This window comes from Dysidea avara, chromosome 1, assembly GCF_963678975.1.
Source record: "Dysidea avara chromosome 1, odDysAvar1.4, whole genome shotgun sequence".
Lineage (NCBI taxonomy): Eukaryota > Metazoa > Porifera > Demospongiae > Dictyoceratida > Dysideidae > Dysidea > Dysidea avara.
This window is the reverse complement of record NC_089272.1, coordinates 52,979,145-53,004,079: the sequence shown is the minus strand read 5'-3', so window position 1 is coordinate 53,004,079 and position 24,935 is coordinate 52,979,145. Positions and strand designations below refer to the sequence as shown.

At 41.2% G+C, this 24,935-nt stretch overlaps 1 protein-coding gene and 1 long non-coding RNA gene across 16 annotated transcripts; one reads left to right on the top strand and one right to left on the bottom strand.

The window, feature by feature from the left end:
• Window positions 1-12,918: 12,918 nt before the first annotated feature.
• LOC136268722 (uncharacterized) lies at window positions 12,919-24,880 on the top strand. Of its 14 annotated transcripts, none has more exons than XR_010707104.1 (20): window positions 13,024-13,195; window positions 14,673-14,883; window positions 14,950-15,063; window positions 15,112-16,149; window positions 16,393-16,512; window positions 16,572-16,650; window positions 18,894-19,084; window positions 19,137-19,203; window positions 19,259-19,463; window positions 19,514-19,862; window positions 19,917-20,045; window positions 20,111-20,202; window positions 20,269-20,320; window positions 20,374-20,424; window positions 20,471-20,567; window positions 22,177-22,347; window positions 22,399-22,711; window positions 23,129-23,220; window positions 23,270-23,297; window positions 23,574-24,880. XR_010707104.1 is itself a non-coding variant. In XM_066064202.1 (10 exons), the coding sequence occupies exons 4-10, from the start codon at window positions 16,110-16,112 to the stop codon at window positions 19,532-19,534; spliced, it is 723 nt and encodes a 240-aa protein (XP_065920274.1). In that variant the 5' UTR covers window positions 13,024-13,195; window positions 14,673-14,883; window positions 14,950-15,063; window positions 15,112-16,109; the 3' UTR covers window positions 19,535-19,879. The 14 variants fall into 14 exon arrangements, 2 of the variants coding, with proteins under 2 accessions (XP_065920282.1, XP_065920274.1); XR_010707105.1 differs by having other exon boundaries at window positions 19,917-20,202; window positions 22,399-22,461; window positions 22,635-22,711; XR_010707103.1 differs by having other exon boundaries at window positions 19,917-20,202; window positions 22,399-22,537; window positions 22,588-22,711.
• Window positions 14,534-24,298, bottom strand: LOC136268768 (uncharacterized). 2 transcript variants are annotated; one of them, XR_010707122.1, is made up of 6 exons: window positions 24,202-24,298; window positions 19,743-19,832; window positions 19,549-19,692; window positions 16,810-16,917; window positions 15,346-15,399; window positions 14,534-14,837 (listed from the first exon to the last, which is right to left on the bottom strand). It is a non-coding gene; the product is annotated as an uncharacterized lncRNA (long non-coding RNA). The 2 variants fall into 2 exon arrangements; XR_010707123.1 differs by lacking the exon at window positions 24,202-24,298 and adding an exon at window positions 19,897-20,962.
• Window positions 24,881-24,935: the final 55 nt, after the last annotated feature.

The window sequence follows — 24,935 nt, the reverse complement described above, 5'->3', positions numbered from 1 at the left end:
GTGGCCTAGACTCGAACCCAGACATCCAGGTTTAGAGTACCAACACTACCACTGTACCACCGGTGCTTGCTGACTATTCCTTTTGTTCTTGTACTATTTACATGTTACAAATATAAATTACTATATAGTCTAACCATACCCGGGAGTGAAGAAGAAACCAAAGCTGAACCCGACCCTAACCCTAACGCTAACCCGATGTTTGCCTGCTAAACGTAATGATGACTTTCACTGCCTGTATGAAGGTAAGTTTTTGGGTGAGTTCGAGGCGAGCTAGGGTTGGAGCGCTTCGTACAACTAGTGTGTTTGATACTAGAGTTAGGCATTCCAGTATCCGAGATTTTTTAATAAAAAATTTCTCCGTATATTCCCCAATAGAACCCTGGCACAAAATAACAACTCGCGTTTAACTTAGGATTGCTCCGTCATCCAAGCTCCAATGAGGATGAAAATCGCTATGGGGTTTGTCCACACGCTGATCATCATGAAAATCTTAGTTTTCTCATGCACGTTACATATAAGTAAGTTTTGTGTTGTTTTGTGATCTTTTCAAGGCTTGTAACGTATGTAGAATACTTGAAAACTTTAAAAAACGTACTGTCGGGTGGAAGGTAGTCACTGGTGCTTACTTTACAGGGTGTAGTTACTTTGCTCGGGTTAGCGATTTTCAGCTCCATAGTAATTTTCTGATGGCTGTGTCATCAGCTCAAAAGTATAGACCACTTCAAAGTCGGCATAACAATGCGTTGTTTTCTCTTCCAGCACGAATGGGAGGCCTGGGTCTGTGTAACCCTTCTGCTAATGCTAACTTTGAATTTGATTCTTCCATTAAGTTACCTCATCTTTAACCAAGGAGATCATTGAACAACAGACTTGCTTTAGGATGTCAGTGGTTAGTGCCCAGAGTCAAGCTAAGGCTGATGTTATAGCTTTGAGACATCGGCAGCTGGTTTGTAAGCAATCGGAACTTACACCACAGTTGCCAGCTAGTTTACATCGTATTGTTTCTTTATCTAGTGAGAAAGGTGCCTCATCATGGTTATCAGTGCTTCCTATTGAAGAACATGGTTTTGCACTCCATAAAGGTGCATTTAGGGATGCACTGTGTCTACGATATGGTTGATTGCCCAATATATAGTCTACCTGCTAAGTATGTCTGTGGTCATGGCTTTACTGTTGATCATGCAATGAATTGTGCTACAGGTGGTTTCCCTACTCTACGTCATAATGAACTTAGGGATTTCACTGCTGCTGCTCTGTCTGAAGTATGTCATAATGTGGCCATTGAACCAGTGCTGCAACCCCTGTCTGGTGAGTCCTTTCGTTATGCCACAGCTAATGTGGAGGATGAGGCACATTTAGATGTAAGTGCACATGGTTTTTGGGGAAGTCGTCATCAGAAGGCTTTCTTTGATGTTAGAATTTTCAATCCAACTGCTCCCAGTTATCGAAACACAGCGGTTTCTTCCTTGTACAGAAGGTTTGAAAGAGATAAACAAAGGATGTATGAACAGAGAATAAGAGATTTTGAAATGGGCTCATTCACTCCATTGGTTTTCTCCACTTTTGGAGGAATGGGTAGTGCAGCTACAGTTGCTTATAAACGTCTAGCTTCTATGCTATCTACTCAACGGGGCCAATCTTACAGCAGTGTTGTATCATGGATTAGATGTTCCACCAGCTTCTCTTTGCTCAGGTCAGCAGTGACCTGTTTGCATGGAGCAAGGTCACACCGTGGCAGCCCTGTGACTATTGGAGCACTTGACCTTGCTATTTTGGAAGGCCAAGTGTTGCCATCTCATTGATTTTTTGAGTTTACAGTCTTTTTGTCCAGCACTTTTACCATCTGGTGCTGGGGGTGGTGGCAAGGGGTGCAGGCACCCTGGGGAAAAAAAATTAAAACAATAACAATGCCGTAATTGAAACCACAACTCCACCTTAGGTATTGTTGCATCATTGTGATACCTCTACTGTAGTTGTTTACTTTCATAAGTTGTTAACTTGATGATTTTACTTACTTGAGATAGCCACTTGCCTATGGATATACACCGTTGTATTGAGAAGTGTGCAATAGGTGAAACATATTTGCTCACCACAGAGCATACAAAGATTGCTGAGATCTGATAAAACCTCAAGTTACTCTCACTACATGTACAAACTTGCAGCTAGAAGCAACTGCAGTTACAAGACAGTCCAGGTTGCTAGATGGCTTCCTAATTCAATTGTGTCATTTTTTCCCTTTTAAATGTATGGGGAGCACCGGAGAAAAAATGTATCTTTTTTCAGTTAAGCACTGTGCATGCCAAAGTAGCTAATTCCAACCCAACAAACTATATATTTCTGAGATCGGCAATCAATACTCTATCTATTGAGCATATAAAAAGTCCATTTTTCCAAAATTTAAAAAGTGGGCTGGAATGCCTACTAGAGTTATAGGTGACACTTCCCAACAAACTACTGGCTAAATAAATATTTGTACTGTGACCGGTGACCAGCTAAATATCCACTTCGATTAAGTATACGTACCGTATTGGCATACCACCTGAATCCAGCTTGACAACTATCACGTGATCTATTTAGGGGAAATCTCCTGGAAAGTCCCTGATCACCTCAAGGGGACACACGTGATACGCAGATTTAAATTGAATGTTTAAGAAAATTGCAGTCCATGTCTTTGAGAAACTCGCCCCTCGTGAGAAACTACAACGCTTGAGCAACGCTTTAAGAAAGAAGAGTCTAGAATACTGAGGTACTCAATGATATATATATAATAATAATAATAATAATAATAAAAAAAAATATATATATATGCCGGTATTTGAGACTAACGAAACTAGGACAGAAATTCTCCCCAGTGTGTAAAGTGCCACATCACCCGCAATCGCCACACACTGATTAACTGTGAGGGTTCTTGGACCAGTGCAGAGCTAAAAACTTCTAATGTTACTAAGACTAAGTAGCAGCAAATGCTGGTATTACCTCATGGCGAGATTGTCAAAAAGGTGTACGGATCAACTACCACCTGCCACTTACATCAGCAGAAGTCCAGGAACTTCGGCTGCAGGTTGAAGAAGTAACTAGCGAATGTAATGCGTGTAATGTTTGTATGTACTCATTCACACTGCATACTGGTCAAAATGATTGAATTGATATACAGTGAAACCTGTCTAATCAGGTCTCTGTGTAGTCTTAAATCCCCAAATGTGTTGTGTAAAAAGTGACAGATTTTTTTAGGTGTAATAATATTTATTAAATACCCACCTTTCAGTTTTTACAGATAATCTGGTCATGGTATGTGGTTCACCCACTAGCAGTACAGCTAGGATATGGTCATGGTACGTACATGACATAACTTGCGACTAGCTATAGGCAGAAACTGAGTGTGATGAATTTCAGGTCAGTTAATATATAGAGGAATTGTACCATCTATTGTGTTATTTTTGTAGTTCTCAGTTGTCAAGTATACATGGACTGTAGTGACATCAAGGGTGTTGTGAATTTCCAGGTCAGTCTACATACCAAGGAATGTAGTTCTTTATTATCTCAGGTATGTTTTCTGAATTTCCAGGATCAGGCGTACATACTGTTGTGGTACGACCAAACTTTAATACCCCGGTCAGTTTACATGTGGTGCATGGTGATATTTTCCAGTACCCAGATTTTAGGCATATTGTATTTAATACCCACTTGTTGGTTTTCGTATATAGGCAATCTGGTTGTAGCAGTTCACCCAGTAGCAGTTGGATTATGTCTTGCATAACTTGGAACCATACAGGAACTCAGATGAAAAGAGTGTCTTAAATTCAGGTTAGTTAACATACAGAGGAATTGTGTTGTTGCAATTCTCCCTCATCTGGACACCTATTACCCAGACACATCTATTATTCAGAAACCTCTATAATCTGGGCAAGTCTGTCTGCACAGCCTAAATTAGTCATGTGGCTTGTAGTTTATTGACCATAATGAAGTTTGCAGTTGAAAGCTGTCTGGCGACTTGTTTATTCTACTAATGATAACTACCACTTGGTTGCTAGGTGATAATGTATTTTTACAGCTAGGGGAGGGACCATAAATGTTCTGTAGTGACTTCAATTCTGCACACAAAACTGCACAGCACTAACTGATAGCAATAACATTACTTCGCTTTAGTACAGTTTAGGACATTTCTGATACAGTAGTATGTACCGGACTGGCCGGATAAGAGACTTTCCATTGTACTCAGATTGTAGGTGTATTGTATTTGATGCCTGCATGTCACTCTGTAGTTAAGCCAGGAGGATCCACCAGTCTGGTATGTGTTTTTGTTTTGTTTATTCTCTTTTTACTTCAGTGCCTGCTTGGTGGGGGACTGGTCTCTTGTATCAAGCAAATTCATTTGGTGTTGGAGGTTAATGAAAGTGATTAGATCAAGGATTAGATCAACATCAACACACACTGATTCACTGTGTCGATGCAATGGGTATTTTAGACGTATGTGTAAGCAGTGCCAATTCACCGAGACCCGTAAGGTGAAACTTCTAGTAGCTCAATTTCTACTATTATTTCGTGGCAGGATTGTTGACAAGGTGTATGGACCGAATACCAAATAACCGTGACTCTGTTATCATTTGTGATCTCAGATGTTTCCGGATTATACTGTTATGGTGGGACCAAAGTAATATTGGGGTCAACAAAGATTCATCTGGCCTGGTAAGTTCTTAGCATTATTGTTTATGATCTCGTGATTTTCCAGGATGAGGCATACAGTTGTGATGGGAATAAACTAATTCATAGATTACGTGACTATCGCATTTTATAGTCAGAATTTTATTGTTAATATCACAAACAATCAATCTTATGTATTTTGTTATGTAACATTAAGTGGCATACATGATGAAAGCCACAGTGGGAGTGGTTAGGGTGGGTAATGCTATGTAACTAACAAGCTGGTTTGAGCTCTACATTTGACTAGTCACAAATGTTAAGCAAGTTTAATGCATGTGTGGTGTGGCACAAGAATTATGCTAGAAACACCTTCTCTAGTGACTACGTTATTCACGCTTTCACACCTTATTTGTAAGGTGATTAATGATAGTAGTATCCGGAGCAGGACGGAGCTGAGAGGAGAGTCACGGAAAGCGCGGGAAGCGGCCTCGTGTCAAGAGAAAGACTGACAATATAGGGATCGTAGAAGTGAAGTCGTGATTGTTGTTTGATTGTTTATATGACTGTTAATGATTGTTAATGAATTATTGAATCAAGCATTACAACTTGGAGGTCCCACCGAGATCCCTGAGGCCGACATTGACGGATTGAGTAATCTACCAGAAGTAAATTTCGTCCTATCACCCTGCAAGACATAATGGATAGCAGTACAGTGGAATACCCGTGCGTGACGTGCCGGCATGAAGTGGAGGAGTCCAACGCGGCACTGGTGTGTGACCTTTGTGACAGGTGGGAGCACGTGGCGTGTATCAGGCAATGTGATAAGTTGTCTGAACCATTGTATAATGCTCTAGTTGGTTGTCGTACTAAAGCAATTATGTATGTGTGCTCCGCATGTCGAAGAGAAGGGTCAGTAGCAAAGAAATTGCTACGATATGAGGTTGAATGTGCACGTGCGAATGACGAGCGGCTGGCCAGCGCGCGTCAATTAGCGGAACGTGACTCATTGATTAATGAACTGCGTAGTGATAAGCAGTTGTTGGGTGCACGGTGTGCTGCTCTTGATCGGGAAGTAACCAGGCTCCGTGAGGAGGTAGAGAGGTTGACTGTTACAACTCCAGTGGTGCAGCCAGATGTTGGAGAAATTGAAGCACCAGAGTCCAGTGAGTCCTCAGACAATGAGAGCACTTCAGAAACAAATGAAACCACTAGTCACCCACCATCACAGCATGGTAGGAGGCATCTCGATCCCCACCCCCCTGGTTTTTGAGCACTGTGCACACGCCTTGAGAAGTTCAGTGGTAGAACTGGTGACAATGATTTTGAGGTATGGGTGGAAGACTTTAAAGAAGCAACAACAGACTGTGGCTGGAATGATCAGCTGCGAGCAAGGTGGTTTGCATGGTTTCTGGCTGGCCCCGCCAAGTCAACTTGGCAGAGGACACTGACATCAGAAGACAAGAAATCCTGGAGCAGAATTGTAGAAGTATATCGTGGTCAATATGGAGTACACTTAGACCCACGTACGGCATATCAGAGATGCCATGAATTACAGTATTCTCAATTTGGGTCAGCCCAGGGTTTACTTGATGCCATGGGAGATTATCAGAGAATGGCTCCCACCAAGCTCACTGATGAGGTATTGGAGTCCATATTGTGGAACAAGGCACCCCTAGAACTGCAGAAGGAAATTAAGGAAATAACTGTAGGGTCGGTCCAGGAACTCTTGCACAAGTTACTTAAAGCAGAGGCCACTGTGCAGGAGAGAGACCGCCGTAGCAAGGAGAGAGAAGCTACCAGCCAACCACGAAGAGCGATCCCTGAGCACAGGCCAAGCAAACTTCCAGTGGTGAAGACCAGTGCAACTCAGAAGGACCAATTAAGAGAGCCAGCAACCACTGCCAGACAAGGGAGTGAAATGAGTTTAAAGCATGTGAAGTGTTTTAATTGTCAGGGGAAGGGCCATCTAGCCAAATCCTGTCCACATGGAAAGAAGAAAGGAGCCCACAGAATGACAATAGAGGAACCCAGAGAAATAGAGCCTATAGAGAAGGAACAACACAGTTCAGAAGGGCGGCCTAGTCAGGTGACACCAGAGGAGAGTAGTGAAGTGCAGGAAGACCCATGGATACGCACAGTGATGGTCGGTGAAAACATTGCTGAGGCCACCCCAGAACAGTCCTGTAACCAGAGAGGACCAACTTACAAAGTAGACCTTGTTGTAGATGGAGTGAAAATGAGAGGATTTTTGGACCATGGGGCACAAGTTTCTTTAGTGAGGAAAGAACTACTGCCAGCAATAAGGAAAGCCAATGATTGGTCACTACAGGAGAGTCACAAGAGGAACCTTGAGATGGACACACAGCCTGTGGGTGCTGCTGGTATTGCTCTAGGAACTATTGGTTTAGTTTCTCTACAAGTTAAAGTGGAGGAGACTGGGGTTTGTAAGGAGGTACCATGTCATGTGTTGGCATCTGAGAAACCAATTTGGAAAGGGGAGCTACGCAATTGTGGCTTAATCCTAGGCACCAATGCTCTGGTGGGTCTTGGTTTTAGAGTCATCCATGTCAATGGAATGGAGGTACACCCACAGTATGATAATGGTGAGTCACAGCACATAGTAAGTAGAGCTAGTGTACTACAGGTTACCCTTGGAAGAGAGCTCCGCCTGGGCCCCTGGCAGACCAAGGCAGTGTGTGTTCAAGTAGACCCTAGCCAAGAGTCAATCTCTGTTGGTCTTGTGTCACCAAGTGAGTGCACTATGGCACAGTTTGGATGTGATTTCACTGAACAGTTGTGGCAGCAAGGAGAAGCTAAGCCACGAGTGATGGTGACTAATTGGAACAGTAGTACAGTAGTAATTGGTGAGGGTACAGTTGTAGGTACCATTGAGGAAGTAAGTCCAGTGGACCAAGCCGACCCTGTGTGGGAAGAGGCACCAGTACCTGACACAGTTGTGAGAATGTGTACATCACAAATGGAACATCGCCAGGCAGAACTACATTCCCAGTTATTGGTAGGAGATGCTTGCTCAACAGACGAGAAAGAGACCTTGTTGCAGCTTTTACTGACGAAACACCAGGTGTTCGCCCTATCTGATGGTGAACTCGGAGAAACAGATCTTGTACAACACAAGATAGAGATGAAGGAAGTGGTTCCCTTTAGAACAGGCCCTCGTAGGTTGCCGTATGCTTTACGTGCAGAGTTAGAGACAGAGTTGACCAGGCTAGAGGCAACAGGTTGTATTGAGCAATCCACAAGCCCTTATGCTTCGGGATTAGTATTGGTAAGGAAGAAAGATGGTAGTCTCCGTGTTTGTGTTGACTACAGAGGTATCAACAAGGACACCATTCCGGATTGTTACCCTATTCCCCGAATTGACGACTTGATCGACACAGTGGGCAGGCAGAAGGGCCAGTGGTTTACTACCCTAGATTTGATGAAGGGGTATCATCAGATAAGGATGGATCCTGATTCCAAGAGTAAGACGGCATTCACTTGTCATATGGGTTTGTACCAGTATCGGAGGATGCCATTCGGACTAACCAATGCTCCTGCGACGTTTCAACGTCTGATGAACCAACTCTTCAGTGGTAACATATGGAACTTTGTGTTTGTGTATTTAGATGATCTGTTAATTGTGTCCAGATCTTTCCAGGAGCACCTAGAACATGTGGAGAAGGTACTGACGAGACTAGAGGAGGCTGGGCTGAGACTTAAACCTAGTAAGTGTGCGTTTGCACAAGAGAAGGTGGAGTACCTGGGACACACATTGTCAGCCAGTGGAGTGAGTCCTAATGATAAGAAGGTCCAAGCTGTGAGGAACTTCCCTACTCCCCAGTGTTGTAAGGATGTGAAGGGTTTCCTGGGACTTGTGAATTTTTATAGGAGGCATGTGCCCAATCTAGCAGCTGTGGCTAGACCACTGACTGCCTTGACTAGGAAGGACCCAGCTACTGGAGGAACAGTACAGTTCAATTGGAGTGATGGCTGTGAGAGAGCTTTTCAGGAGCTCAAGGAGAGGTTAGCAACAGCACCTGTGTTGCATCCACCTGATTTGTCGAAGCCTTTTTATGTATGGACTGATGCCAGCTTATTGGGTTTTGGTGTTGTGTTGGAACAGTTGGATGATCAAGGCCGGAGGCATCCTATTGCGTATGCCAGTAGGCAGACTAACCCAGCGGAAGCTAAGTATGCACCTACACAGTTAGAGGTGGCTGCGTTGGTTTACTCTGTGGAACATTTTGAGGTGTACTTGCTTGGCAATGAGTTTACTGTGTACACCGATCACCAGTCATTGGTCAGTGCGTTCCTAGTGCATTTGAAGAGTCAAACCAAGGGTTTACTTGCACGATGGTATCTAAGGTTAGCTAGATTCTTACCAAAGATGAGACTGGAGCACAAGCCTGGTACAGTTAACACTGCTGCTGATGCCCTATCTAGAGCCCCAATACCAGGAGGACAGCTGACTGACCAACAGACAATTGGACATGATAATGTAGTGTTACATGTGACAGGCAATAATAGATCAGGTATGGAGCAGGTACAACAAGAACAGAGACAAGACCCTGTATTGGCCAAGTTAATTGACTACCTGAGGGATGGAACGCTGCCTGAGGATTCTAGTGAAGCTCAGCGAGTGTCGGTTCAAGGCAAGAAGGGATACTATGTTGTTGATAACATCCTGTATTATGAGGGTACAGACATGCCAGGGAGATGCCGTTTAGTAGTCCCCAACCATCTGAGAGAGAGGATTCTTGATGAGCACCACGACTCGTGTTTTGCTGGACATTTTGCTGCCAAGAAGATGAAGCAAAGGGTGAGTCAGTATTTTTATTGGGATGGCATGAATGCTCAAGTACACAAGAAGTGTGCCTCATGTGTAGTGTGTGCGTCTGTTAAAGGACAAGGGTTCAGAGGGAAACCACCACTAGTGAGCATTCCAGTAGGGGGTGTCTTTGAATGTGTCGGCATGGATTTTGTGGAGTTTGACCTCAGCTCTTCTGGGAACAGGTATGCTCTAGTCTTACAAGACTATTTGAGTAAGTGGCCTGAGGTGTATGTAGTGGCAAATAGGAAGGCTGAGACTGTAGCACAGTGCCTATTAGATCTGATCTGGAAACATGGAGTGCCAAGGCGGATAATCCATGATAGAGCTGCTGAATTTCTGTCCAATGTACTACAGGAGACAGCACAGTTGATCGGCATAGAACAATTGCCTACGTCAGGAGGTCACCCTCAGACTGACGGCCTAGTTGAACGGTTCAACAGGACATTAAAACAGATGCTGCAGAAGCTAGTGAGTAAGGGTGGCAAGGATTGGGACAAGAAGCTTGGTCCCGTGTTGTTTGCGTACCGCACAACGCCACATTCATCGTCGGGTGAAACTCCATTCTATCTGGTTAATGGGAGAGACCCAAATCTACCAAGTGCATTGAGTTTTAGTGTGCCCCAAGTTAAGTACCCCGTGATAGAGACTGAATTCGGGAAGGAGCTGGCTAAGGAACTGAAGCATGCTCGAGAGCTGGCAAGGAAGAACATCCAATCTGCACAAAGGGCACAGAAACAGCATTATGACAGAGGTGTTAAAGATGTAGAGCTACAGGTAGGAGACCTTGTGATGTTGAAAGTGGAGCCAAGGTTTCGCTTGGACCGAGTCTACAAGGGACCATTTCAGATCAAGTCACTGACATCAACCAATGCAGTTATTGTGTTAAAGAGTGATGATAATGCTGAAGAGATGAATGTTTCACGACAACGACTGTCCAAGTGTAGACGAGAGATGGCTGAGGCAACCCCTTGGGTTGGACACTCAGGCAGGCTTAATAAGAGAAGACAAGTGAGGAGAAGGGAGCCCAAAGTAGCCACACAACAGGAAGGAACTGTTGATGATTCACCAGAGGCTGCTACCACTGATTTAACACACTCCAAGTCCTCTACTACTACCACTACTAAGAGCGGACGCCAGGTTAGGTTACCTTCTAGATTCAGGGAACATGGAAAACTTCACCCAGGCTCAGCTTTGAAAAAGGGGGGAAGTTGTAAGGTGATTAATGATAGTAGTATCCGGAGCAGGACGGAGCTGAGAGGAGAGTCACGGAAAGCGCGGAAAGCGGCCTCGTGTCAAGAGAAAGACTGACAATATAGGGATCGTAGAAGTGAAGTCGTGATTGTTGTTTGATTGTTTATATGACTGTTAATGATTGTTAATGAATTATTGAATCAAGCATTACAATTTATAAGACATCTGCCAATTATCAACGCTCGAATGAGACGTGGCACTAAATGGAGTTTAAAAGATTTCTGCTTAAAACGCCTTCCCTAGGGAACGTACGGTTCTGCACGCTTTCACAACTTGTTTATCAGACAATAGGGCGTGTGTCCACATCGTGTCTTTAAAAGGTATTAGAGGTGTGACTGAAGAAAATACTCGAATGGACAAACCAGAATTAGATAATGTCAGTGCTATACGGACTGCATAAACACGGCTATGTTGACTGGTATAACGTGACGGTAAGTGTAACATAAGGTAGAGAAATAAAGTGAAATATGTGTAAATACGCCAATTTCTATTTTAGAGAGGTCGCAAGATGACCTAAAGATTTTAAAACACATAATGCAATACAAATCCATTGAGAGATGCTGCATAATCCAGGGCTAATATTGTGAAACCATCCCTACACATAAATAAATCACAGTAGTGGCTGCGTGTCTTTTAATTGGGCGTGTGCTTCATAGTTTCTTAGCTGCATGACTCACTACCGTGAGTCTTGATATTTCCATACTTAATACATACCAAATAGAGTTTTGTATTGTGATGATTGAAATTCCACGATGTAATTATGTAAATAATAAACAAGCTATTATTGTAATTGCATTATACATACCACATTGGCCAATTCGATCTACTGATGAAGCATAATCTGAATAATGAAATACTCTGTAGCTACAATACCACAGTAATAACCAGCTACTTAAAGCTAAACAACAATATAATATTTGAGTTCGATTAAGGGTTATACCAAGACCGGATTAGGATTAAATGTCCGCTATCTGGAGGTGTAGGTGACCTCCCTTGTTTCCCTACTTTTTCCTATAGTCCCTAATTAAACTTAAAATTTCTAATTTTTCTTTTAACTTCTTTGTTTACTTTATTTTTGTAACATCAAGACACACGGTAGTGCATTACCAGAAAATTTAGTACATTTTTTGGTCGTGTGCATTAGTGTAGACAACCTGTGTAAAATATTCATATAATACAATCACTTTTGAATGCGATGTTTTTAAAGCTATGCATATGTTGGAATAAATGTCTAATGATTGAAACCAACACATTCCAAAGGGTTTGAAGCCATTTAGTCCCTAACCACAATAATATTATCTTGCACTAACCTCAAAATTTGCTTCCACTTAATACACTTTCAATACAAAACCATTCATCTGGAAGCCACAAGTCACTGACTAAACTGATGATTGTTTATAATGTGCATGCATGTGTGCGTATTATTGTATTTTTAAGTTAATTGAGTTGATTGACTATAATGTAATCTGTATCACAACGCGTATGCCATAAGTGTCTTGTCCTGTAGGAAGCTGGTCTATCACATCATATTTCAGTCGTTTTGCTTTGTTATTATCGCTAGCATAACTAGTCGAGCAATTTTTGGTCCAAATTTACACCAGATTTAACCTTAGATGGGTAAATTCTCAAAAAATCTTCTGTGGGGGCATGCCCCCAGACCCCCCTAGACGAGAGCATGCTAAAGCATGCTCTAGGTTTTGCATTGTGTACGTGCATATATGCTCAAAACTCCTTAGTTTAAAAAAGAACACCCATCATAATCTGCTGATTTTATTACAAGCATTTTCTAGTTCGACGTACGTGATTTTAATATACACTGTAAAGTAGACTATCTCATTTGGCGCCGGTTTCAGCTAGCTACTACTTTCGTAGTTTACGTGCTGGAGAAAACAGTACACCTATAATTAGTTGGATTGAGCTTTCTAAGTAAGGTCAGTGCTGGATTTGCCTATTGTAATTGTAATTGTAATTGTAATATTTAAACAGGGATTCCACTCAGTGAAAAACACTGATTTTCAGTGGAGCCCTGCGAAACAAGCATACATACATACATACACAAATACATATTTACATACATACATACATACATACATACATACATAAACATACAACACAAAAGGGTATACAAAGAACAGTACACAAAACTACACAGATACAATCAACTAAATTTATCATGATATAACCATACAAATTTAGATAAGTTGGTTGCTTCAGTAACAGTTGATGGTAAACTGTTCCATATCATAGCTCCCCTGTAATAAAAACTTCTTTTCCCATAATTATTAATGACGAATGACGTAGGCAATACGTCAAAGACTGAAGCAGTTTCTAATTTGTTGGAGCATCGCTGGACATTTATGGACGGCCTAGAACCACAAGTAGATGGCTGTATTTAGCGAAGGTTTTAGCCTACATGCGTTAATAATAAGGTGAAAATGATTGGTTACATACAGATTCAACCTACTTCGTAGGGTGAGTGAGTTTATTGTATGTTAAACCCATACATTTGGGCCTACTGAACCATAGTCTGTATTGCCACATGTAGACGGACTTCAATCCTACCAATGGGTCATTTAGCCTCTATTTATACATATTTCATTACCTTCACTACAGAGCGGACATTGTACACCGCTATTTGAGATGTATTGCCAATACAACACTGTATGTCAATAAAATTTTTAATTAGTAGGCCCGTAACCTCAAATTTCTGGTATTGGTGTCGTGCGGCGGCGCGCCACACCGTGAGTATATTAACAGGAAAAAAGAACTCGCAATTTTCACACCTATGTAGCTCTGTGATCCCTTATCCGATTGGAACCAAATTTGCTAGAGACGTGCCACCCAGTTAGGGGAGTCTGCATACCAAAGTTAAAGAACATTGCTCCAGCCATTTCCGAGATACGAGCGAACAACATTTCGTTTTAATTTCTTTGTTTTCTTCTTCATTCTGCACACTTCGCAAAATTCGCCATAAAACACGAATGCGTACTCGGATTGGGCTGAAATTTGGCACACTTAAAGGGCTCATCACGGCGGATCTCCATACCAACTTTGGTAGGAATCAGATGAACATTCACGGAGTTATGACTGATTATTTTTGTAAAAGAAGGTCGAAGGTCTGTCACGCCTACAGGGTAAACCCCTTGGAGGAATCAGTTGAAAATGTAGATGGAGCAACCATCGTAGGAGTGCCTTTTTGTGGTTTGAAAAGAATCGGGATAAAGACCATGGAGATATGACACAAAACCCAACCTGTGTCAAAATTACGCGATCGATTTTTATGAATAAAAAACTATTAGTTTTCGTGTCTACCAGGCAAACTGCTTAGAGCAACGAGCTGAAAATCAGTATATAGCTGGAATAATCATCATAGAAAGTCCTTGCAGTAGTACAGAAGAATCGGGTTACAAATCACTGAGTTATGATTCGAAAGGCAACTACGTGCAGCCATAGATAATATACCCACCTAGATATGAAACGAGCGTTGCTATATACCCGAAAGCCGCTAGTTGTTGCTTAGTAACTATCACGTGATTTCGGTTAGCCTTACCCGCGAAAAGTTAAATTGCGCTTTGCACATGGCTTGCGATTTCAAAGATTTAGCTACTGATCTGTCTCAGCAGATTGCTCTGGTATTGTCACCTTTACCAACTGAAGACGCTAATGCCAACAATCATAGTATTGCTCCACCTGGACTTGATGAAGAGCAATCACGTACGGAAGCTTCTCTGAACCCTGCTACTTCACAAGTAAGCTACCTATATGGTGATTCCTACACTCTATATTACTGGTTTTCAATTATACTTTCACTTGAGAAAAATCAGTGATTAACTAATATAATTAAACAAAACAATGAATAACATCAAGAGCTATAAGAATGAACTTTAACATAAATACTTAATCAATATACACACATTCCAAACTATGCAATACAATATTTATTATGTAGCCAGTAGCACTGAAACCCTTCATGTGTTCAGAGTGTGGCAAAGGGTATTCTCGTAACTATCGTCTTCAAAAACATTGTCAAGAGGATCATGCTCTAGCCACCTCCAATAAACGAAGCAAAAGATTTGACTGTCCCATGTGCACTCAGAAATCATTCTTCACTCTCCTGGAAATGAGAAGACATTGTGAATTGGAACACCAAAATGATCTGGGTATGTACATTATAACATGTGATTAATATACTATGTAGCTAACTATGCTGTGACTGTACACAATAGGCACTACAGTGCACGAGTTTGAAACACCATCACACTTCACAAGATGGAAAGAAGCCATTGAAGAAGAAAGTTTTGTTTACTACACCAAAGAAAAGGAGTACAAACCTTCTGAGGGTAATATATTACATACATCACAAATACATTTACGGTAAGTCTTTATAGGTGATGTAGTCAAGTGGATATATTATGTATGTTGCCGTGATGGTGACTACCGACAGTGCACAAAACCACGAACAACTGGAAAAAAACGTCCTCATCAGAAAGATTCCAAGAAACTCAATGATACCTGCATCTCAAGAATTTATGCTGACTACTACAATGATGACCATGTGACAGCAACACATGTAACGGCACACACAAACCATACACCAGGGCCACATGAGGATACATACTTACCTCTACCTAAAAATATAAAATTTGCAGTAGCAGTAAAGCTCAGCCATGGCATTCCTGCGGAGAGAATAATGGAAGGTGTAGCTACTATCAGTTTGTGTGTATACCAAAAACTTTACATGCTACTTGCATGTCAAACAAATTTACATGTACACATGCATACAAGCATAATATGCACATTGATACATATGTATGTATGTATGTACATATACGTAGTATGTACATACATACATACATACGTATACATACATACATGCATAGCATACATACATGCATACACACATACATACGTATGTACCTATGTACGTACATACATATACGTGCATGCACGCAGTGTGTATAATAATAAGAGTAAGTTTGCAAACAACCAGAAGTAGTTTGCATTTCCATGCCTTTCATCTAGACATAAGAGAAAATGTTGGACACCGGGCTAACCGCTTGGAATTTAAAGCAGCTCTCCGACGCAAACATTTGGTCAAAAAGAAGGATATAGCCAACATACGGATTCTGGTGAATGATATGGCAGTAATCCGCAATCAAGATGATGCCATGTCTGTTGACCTGCTTGTTCAAGAATTACGTGGTGAACCTTACAACCCTATTCTGCTGTACAAAGGCAACAAGAATCTGATGAACAGTACCCCTTGTTACCTCAAGATGCATTTCTATTAGCCATTCAAACTGACTTTCAGCGACAGTTGTATGAACAGTATGCACATAAGGGGATATGCATTGGTGCTACACATGGTACCAATGCATACCGATTTATGCTGATTACCGTCATGATAGCTGATGACCATGGGCAAGGTAAATGACTACACAGTAGAACCTCTTGTAATATACTCTATATGGACTAAGGACACGATAGAAAAACCTCAATAATAATGAAGGACAGGTCCCAATAGGTCTGACTTGATACATTTTCACATTGAGGAAAGTCTCTAGAATTATATCAAATAATTATAAACCTAAAATTCTGAGTCCAAAAGTATTTGTTATTGGGAGGTACCATTATAGTATCATCACAAATGTGGTAAATTCAATGTCTAGGATACCCTGTGGCATGGTGCATTAGTAGCCAAGAGACAACAGAAGTAGTACAACTGCTCTTTCAGGTTATTAAGGATCGTTCTCCAAATGTGAAAGTTCGTACATTGATGACAGATGATGGTAAGTATCACGTATAGTATTAATGATATACACACGTCTATATGGTGACTACTTTCCAGATGACATTTGGTATAATGGGAGTAAGGCAGTGTTTGGAAATGAGATACTCCACCTACTATGTCATTGGCATGTTGACCGGTACATGTATATGCACAACACAGTATGTGTGTACTAAGGACTGATTAGCAAATAAGTAGTGATCAAACAGAATAATAGCATGGAGTGTTGCTTTTTAAGTAATAGAAACATACACTAACACCCATGGGTACACATACATTTCTTCACTACACTACATACCATATATACATATCCAAGGATTAATGTTCATCTCCACAAGTGAATTGATCTCCATCCTCTTTCAAAACTCCATAGGTGTCAATTCATTTACTCCAAGTGAGAGAATCCCTAGGAGGGTGGAAACACACACATGTCCAACACTGCAACAGGGTTGCTGGTCATCCAGATAGACCAAGGTACATTTTGCCCAATTTATACATAAAAGTAATATCTTTTGTGAGTGACACTGATTGTGTGACTGTTGGGAATCGATTATATGGTGAGCAAGGATACATGTAAGCCTACAGAGAGCAAGACACATTTCCTATTAGTGGGTGTAGCTTTTTGTGTTCCTACATACTTCAAAACACCTTACTGATAAATGGGTGTGGCTCCTATGCCTACAGACAGTATTTCCTTACATACATTATAGTTACTCATTTCCTTAGGCTCATAAATGTAATGCTTGATGGACATTCCTGTTCCAATAAACCTGGTCAACCAAAAGACTTTACCTTCAACCCCTCCTGGATACACACTATACCATACACCACAGACACAAAAACAAAGCAAGCAAGCAAAGCCTTTGGCTGATGGCTACACACATCCATTGAGCCAGCACTGGGACACCTGTACATTACTCAGGTACTGTGACCTTGAGTATGCAGGCAAATCCTCTGGGGCAGGACTAGTAATCCACAGAAGGTTATATACGTGATGCTGTGGGCACCCAAACTCCCACTTTGACCTTCACCCACTATGTGAGACATAGACAGTTGACATTTGTTTCCCTGGTTAATACCAGGTGTTACAGCCGGGTGGGCTGCTTCCCATGTCATCAGGTTCCCATTTAAATAGCTGGGTAGATCAGAGCAATGTGAGCAAAATTCCTTGCTCAAGGAAGCAACAGCATCAACACCACACACACTACACTACATACACACACGCACACACAAAGCCTACAGCAGCTGTGCGAGGCACCACTATTGCTGCCCAGTGAACCAGCACTGGGATGCCTGTGCACCACTCAGCTGCTTGAGCCTTGTGCAGGCACATCCTCCTGGGGCAGGGCTAGTAAGCCGCAGGTGGACTGTCCAGGTCTCACAGAGAGAGGTCGCGGAGCCTGAAGTTCCACAACGGCCCCAACACTGCTAAGCGAGACAAGGACAGTTGGGCATTTGCTTCCCCAGTAAACACCAGGTACCCATTGATGTTACAGCTGTGTGGACTGCTTCCCCAGATGACACCAGGCCACCAGGTCCCCATTTAAACAGCTGGGTAGACTGGAGCAATGTGAGTAAAGTTTCTTGCTCAAGGAAACAACAACAGCAACACCAAATTGGGCAGGCATAACCGAGAATCGAACCTGGAACCTCTTGATTACCAGACCGACCGACTGACACACTCACACACACACACACACACACACACACACACACACACACACACACACACACACACACACACACACACACACACTATACACACTACACACACACACACACACACACACACAGTACACCACATATGTATGTATATACCACACAGAAAGACACTACTACAGCTATGACATACATGAACCAGTATTGTGCTTATCTCTGTGTACATGCATACATACATGCATGCATGTATACATACATAATAGTTTACATACATACATACATACACACATACATACACACATACATATACATACATACATACATACATACATACATACATACATACATACATACATACATACATACATACATACATACATACATACATACATACATACATACATACATACAACATACGTACGTACGTACATACATACATACATACATATAATTATAGAGCTATACTGTTTACTAGGGCTATGCGATTGTGGCCACATTGAGCAAAAGTTATGCAATTAATTGATGGTTACATTGTTCCAAAAAGCTTCCTTCACTGTCCTTACTTATGAAACAGGAATGATAGCAATTGCTTGAATAATTCCTTTAATATCATAATTAATATTTTAATCAAAATTTTGTGATTATTGTGTATCATGATTAGTGGTACAATCGATTAATAGATAATCACACAGTCATACTTCCCCCATTATGTACCACCAACAGGTCATGGAAGAATCATCTAAGGAGTGTCGCAAAGGAACATCAATTAAATATCTACCAGACCTTGTGCATACTGGTTCATGAAGTAGACAGGTCTTTGTTTACCACACGGATGACCCAGTTTACTGAGTACTGGAACACCAGAGAACCCAACTTTGTCAAGTATTTTAACACTTACTACAAAGAAAGAGCAGGTAAGTATGTACTTATCTGTGGCAATACAACATGATGATTATGTGTGAATAGATAAATGGGCAAGATGCTATCGCCACTTTTCTCATGCGGATACTGACACCAACATGTACTTAGAAAGGTGCCCACACTTTAAGTTTGTAAGATACGTATTATAAACAATACATACTTCATAGTTTTCATGCTAAACTAAAGACTAACTACCTGAACGGTAAAGTCAATAGAAGAGTGGACTTTTTAATTGATGCTCTGCTGAGAATTGAACAAGATTGCTTTTTCAAGGTGGCACAAAAGCAAAGATTGGGGACAATCAATAAACAGGAGGTCAAGGAAGCTCATAGGCACAAGAGAGGATTGCAAATTAAAGCTGAAGATGTGACAGTGTGTAAAATTGCACATGTAACATAACAGTGTATTATATAACATTTCAGGACATTGATGACAATCATTAGATTGTTAAGAGTACCTCTGGCCTTGTCACTGATGGGTATACTGTGAGCAAAAAGTCAGCAGCCTGCTCTGAATGTTCAGGTGGACCAGATGTATGCACATATTCTGAGTGTGGATTCCTGTGTTGTCACATGTATACATGTGATCACCGGTGTTATGACTATGGAAATGGACACATATGCAAACATATGCACCGTGTACATTCCTTACAACGATCTCAACAGCAGGGGTCAGATGAACCGTGGGATCAGGATTACGAAAACCAGCCAATCACAGTGCACTATCCTCCAGTTGAACAACCTACAGAAGGTACCACCACCACCAGTTGTGGTAAGCATGCTGTATTATCATACCAGTCACTAACCATGTATAAATACATCTAAGGTGATAGTAATACACACCTACAAACTACTCGTACTCTTCTAAATGAACTACACATGCTAATAACAAGTGAAGAAGTGAAGCCGTGCTTGCAGCACATCAACTCATTGTTAACCAATGCTATCTTAAAGTGTAAGACAACAATTGAGCATTCTGAGAAGTCAACCTCAATGCCATGACCATTTTCTAACAAGCAGACCATAGCACCAGGGAAGAAACCTGATCACCAATGGAAATTCAAGAAGGTAATTAGTTCACCAGGCAGGAAGAAATCTTCAAATCGGTTGAGGTGAGAAATTTGCTGCCTCACAAGCATGCTCGCTATTTTATATCTATTCACTCCACTGCCATGCAGGCATGCAACTACTGATGAGAAATCATCCATACTTGCAAAATTGGAGTGCAAGGTGTGTATCATTAGATTACTTAAAGATATTGGGTCAAACATACGTGCTTATAGGATACAGAGCCCACTGAGGCTATTACTACAGAGTGCACACATTTAGAAAAGGTTTGCTTTTGTGATTTATGGGCAATCATGATCGATGTTCTTATAGTCTAACACAGAGAAAGCTGCTGATGATACAAAAAAACACACTAAAACGGAAGACCATACTGCCAGTGATGTTAAGCCTTCTGTTGTACATCTTGCAGGTATAACCAAAATATATGGCCCACATTATCAACAAACCTTTAACACAATTATACTGCTAATCACAAACCATGTGGTGTATGGGGCTAAAATTTGGATGGTGATGAGCACCACAGTACTACCGGGATTTCAGCACTTCTTGCAATTTTGTGCAACATGTGTAGTGAGGTTGTGAATGTGTGTTTGCTATTCTCGAAGTGAAATAACCTATGCTATCATCACTCACTGTTAAAGAAATTTGTTAGTTTGAGGGTATCCACCACTATTACCAGATAAACTGCTTTAAAACACACTATACATTTTGTATGAAATCGGAAAAAGGGCAGAAAACCCTGTACAAACGCAACAAAGTGCGAGAGGTGATCACAAATTCTGACACGGAATGACCCTTAGGGCTGGGCACAAGACAAAGCTTTAGTACAAATTTCATGTTTCAACTTTGCAATTATTGTGGAGGAAGCCAGTGTACTAAAAAGTGGTTTAAGGCAGCTGGCAGAATAACCACTATTTAACAGCAAGTTTGTTAATAGTATCTATAAGACAGAGTGTAGGTTCTAGCTGAACACTAAATGTGACTGAATTTGATAAAACAAGGCTTCGACGCACAAAGCTTTGTTAGGAGATATGGCGATTTTAAGGAATCATTGTGTAATAACTTCCCAGTGCCTACAGCTGTGCAAACAAAATTTGCACCAATTGTTCATCTGTTCACTAGCTATCACTGAGTGGGTGTATACATTTCTGATACCCTAAATTTGCCCTGTTTTGAGCAGCTTTTTTCGAGCGGGTAATAACATCACAGATGGTAGTAATAGGGTGGGAGGGTGGGGGTGGACGGTGGTCTTAATATACGGGTATAAAATGGAGTAAGAAGACGATTGGAATCCAGAGGCCAGTGTGAAATATGATAGTGTATTAGACCAGCAATCCATTTCTGGTAAAATCGTAAGTTTGATTTTGTGTGTGTGGAAGCCTGGTTTTGTGAAATCCGGTCACAAATGCATGTTACAACAATTGCTTAAGGGAACGCATCATTACTAGTCTATACTCAGGGAAAACAAACCCAGACCCTCTAAACCTCCAAGAACTTTATTATTTATTTATTTATTAACACTTTACAGTGACCAGCACTGAAGGTCTGACAGCTGCAGCTTTAGGATTACGTAAAAATCTTGGCAATGCTGCAATATTTCAAGATTCAATTGTACAAGGAGTTTGAGGCAAATAGCTGTGGTGGCTCATACCTATACCATTTGTGCACTGAGACACACTTTGAGTACACAGACAGACAGACAGACAGACACACAATACATATGAAAGCTAAGCAAAGTCTTTGGTTGCTGTGTACACACAACGACACCTACCCACTTTCTCCTGTGTATGCTATCAATCAGTGTAGCTACAAATGCTTGGATTAGTATTGCTTGGGAGCAATGAGGCTGTACAGCGAAGGCCTCCCCATGACAAGTCCCACACCCATACATATGCATGCATGCATGCATGCACTCACTCACTCACACACACGCACACACATGCATGCACGCGTGCACGCACACACATGCACACACATTACACGCATTGTTGTACAACACCAAATGTCTATCTTTGCAGGAATGAAATGTAGGCCTACAAGTCGCAGATGTGGGTTGTGTGAAAACTGTCTATAAGCAGATTGTGGGCAGTGTAAGTATTGTAAAGACAAGCCTCGTTTTGGTGGACCAGGAAAACTGAAACAAGCATGCAGCAAGAAGAAGTGCTTAAAGTTAGCTAAACCTAAACTAGGTAGGAAATTCATACAGTAACCAATACACAACATTATGGTACTATCTGTAGAGATTGATACTGCTGTGCAATTGAAGGATATTAATGGAAGCACAGAGGAGAACAACACAGAATGTACGGACATATATATGTACTGAGACTCTAAATGACAGACACCTGGGGACCATGATTGCTTCTGATTTATGCAGAGGTTTCCTTTGCAGAGATATTTAGTGCATAGCAAGGGTACTCATACTATAGGTTGTCTGTTAGCTGATATACGTAAAGAGGTGTCCATTGTGTTGAAGTTATAGGCAATGAGAGTATGGTAGCAGACTGGTAGGGACCATGACATATTGTCCATAATTGGAGGTGTCCATTACAGGTAACATCCATTAACAGTGGTTCTATTGTATACGTGTGCATATCTTAATTATTTTATCTTGTGCATAATCTATCCACACAAAAACAGCCAAACTATATATAAAAAGGGTGAGGCCTTTACAGTGACACACTAAAGTAATTGAGAGCGCACCATAAGCCTGCCTACTAGTAGTGTCCTGTATTTTACTTCAATAAATAAGCACAACATGTTAAGGTGAGACATTTCTTTCCATCATGCAAGTCATCACATCATGATCAACAATATTCATGTTACACACTCTAACAAATATCTACATTGTTTGTCAGGATACTGCCTTATGCAAAAGAACTTAAGGGAACAACATAATCAGTGAATTAATTTTACAACTATAATTTGAGGGTGTGGTAAAGTTCAGTAAGTATGGTAACCATACATTAGGTGACAGTGTACCACTTGAAGAATCACCAAGTAAGGAAGAGGAAGACAGGGCAGAATCACCAACTAAGGAAGACAGAGCAGTACCATCTAAGGTAAAATGTATAGTATTTTTAAACTGAATTATGATATGCAACACTTTAGATACCAGAAACAGCAAGGATGAGACCACGTGAGTATATGTATACATACAAAGCTATGACTATGGAACCCTTTTCACACACAAAATTTGACTTATTTACTAACTATGATACCTCACAATATTGCATATAATCTGAAGTTCTCCATGAGTACAGCTACAGTACTTAGCTGTATTTTAATATAAAAAGTAACTTAATTGCTATAAGGAGGCAACTGTTATAACATTTGTTTTGGAATACAAAATGTGTGAAAAAGGTACCTTTTGCTGAAGGATTTCGAAGGCATAATTTAATATGTTCCATTATAGCCCCTGTTCAGGTATGGACTAGTGCAGCCACCTTTTTGAATAAAATTCAAAGAGGTGTTAAAGCAATACAGGGAGATGGCAACTATCTCTTCCGCGCTCTGTCTAGTGTCATTTGTTACAGTGAAGATAACCACCAGCAGATACGAAGGATATTAGTGACCTTTAGTAGGCACAATAAGCAATATCTAAAATAATTCTGTCACCCAGTCCCCATTGAAGAACACATCAATGGCATGGAGCTAGACCGAGTATGGGGTACAGACCTGGAGATTCATGCTGCAGCAGCTCTCTGGCAAGTCAAGATATATGTGTGTGTGCCAGATACATCTTTCACATCATACTCATGGATGTGTTTTAATCCCATACCACTATCACACTTAACAATTCCTGTGGAATGTCAAGAGCTACCACATCCACCAGGAATGTTTCATTTCGAATTATTATATGCTTGGAGATGTCACTATGACGTCATTATTGGTTCACATGGATTCAACCCAGATTACCCCCCTCCAATCCCTGATATACCAGACGTTTACATTTCTTTGTAATATAGCGTAGTGTAGTGAACTGCGAGTGTATATATTGTACCCTAGTGTTGTACAAAACATTAATCAATTACATAACTAACCTTATAGAGAAGAGGAACAAGAGTTTTTGCTGCCACGAAACACTCGGTGCGCAAATTTGTCATGGTCATCATTAAATAGTTACGTGACGTGTTCTCGTTGCTAAGCAACGACTAGCGGCTTTCAGGTATATAGCAGCGCTCATATGAAACTAATAAGCGCCCCCCGTTCTAGGCTGGTTTCGCGCCCTTCGCGCGCCCCCTACACCATTGTTAATGCAGATATGGCGGCTTGCGGCTCGGCTTGCGGCTAAAGGTAAAAATCCCTCACAGAAGGTACAGTTAGTTGGTTTCCAAGAAGTCTTGCGAGTTATTTATTTTTCTGAAGATTTGAAGATTCAGTCTGATCGATGTAAAAACATTTTGGTGACCTGAATCAACGGTTTGTGTACTAGCTAAAGAGAACAATGATTTTTGTGCTGAGTACAAGATTATCTATGGTACAAGTTAATACGCGAAGAAATACAAGAGAAGAAGAAGACGGTGACCGTTAAACAAAAGTTGTTTTAAGCTGCATACTCATATCAAGTAGAGAGGTTGCCTGTTGTGCTGCAGCGACTAGGGACCGAGGAAGAAGACAGCATGAACGACATTATATTGTGGCAGGTTAGCCGGTTACACTGTAGCTTTTTTAACAGTAGGCAGGTCACATCTCTTGACCGTACCGGGCGCCTTTGAGTATGTTCATTTGGCGTGATATCAAGAAATGCCAACTGTAGATGTGCTTGCACGGGCGT

Bases quoted from the DNA above. Each gene is read 5' to 3' on its own strand.
- LOC136268722 (XM_066064202.1), top strand. From the start codon at position 16,110: ATGCTGATTACCGTCATGATAGCTGATGACCATGGGCAAG. The intron at 16,150-16,392 runs GTAAATGACTAC...TTCAATGTCTAG, and splicing joins AGCTGATGACCATGGGCAAG to GATACCCTGTGGCATGGTGC. The intron at 19,204-19,258 runs GTGCCCACACTT...CATACTTCATAG, and splicing joins ACCAACATGTACTTAGAAAG to TTTTCATGCTAAACTAAAGA.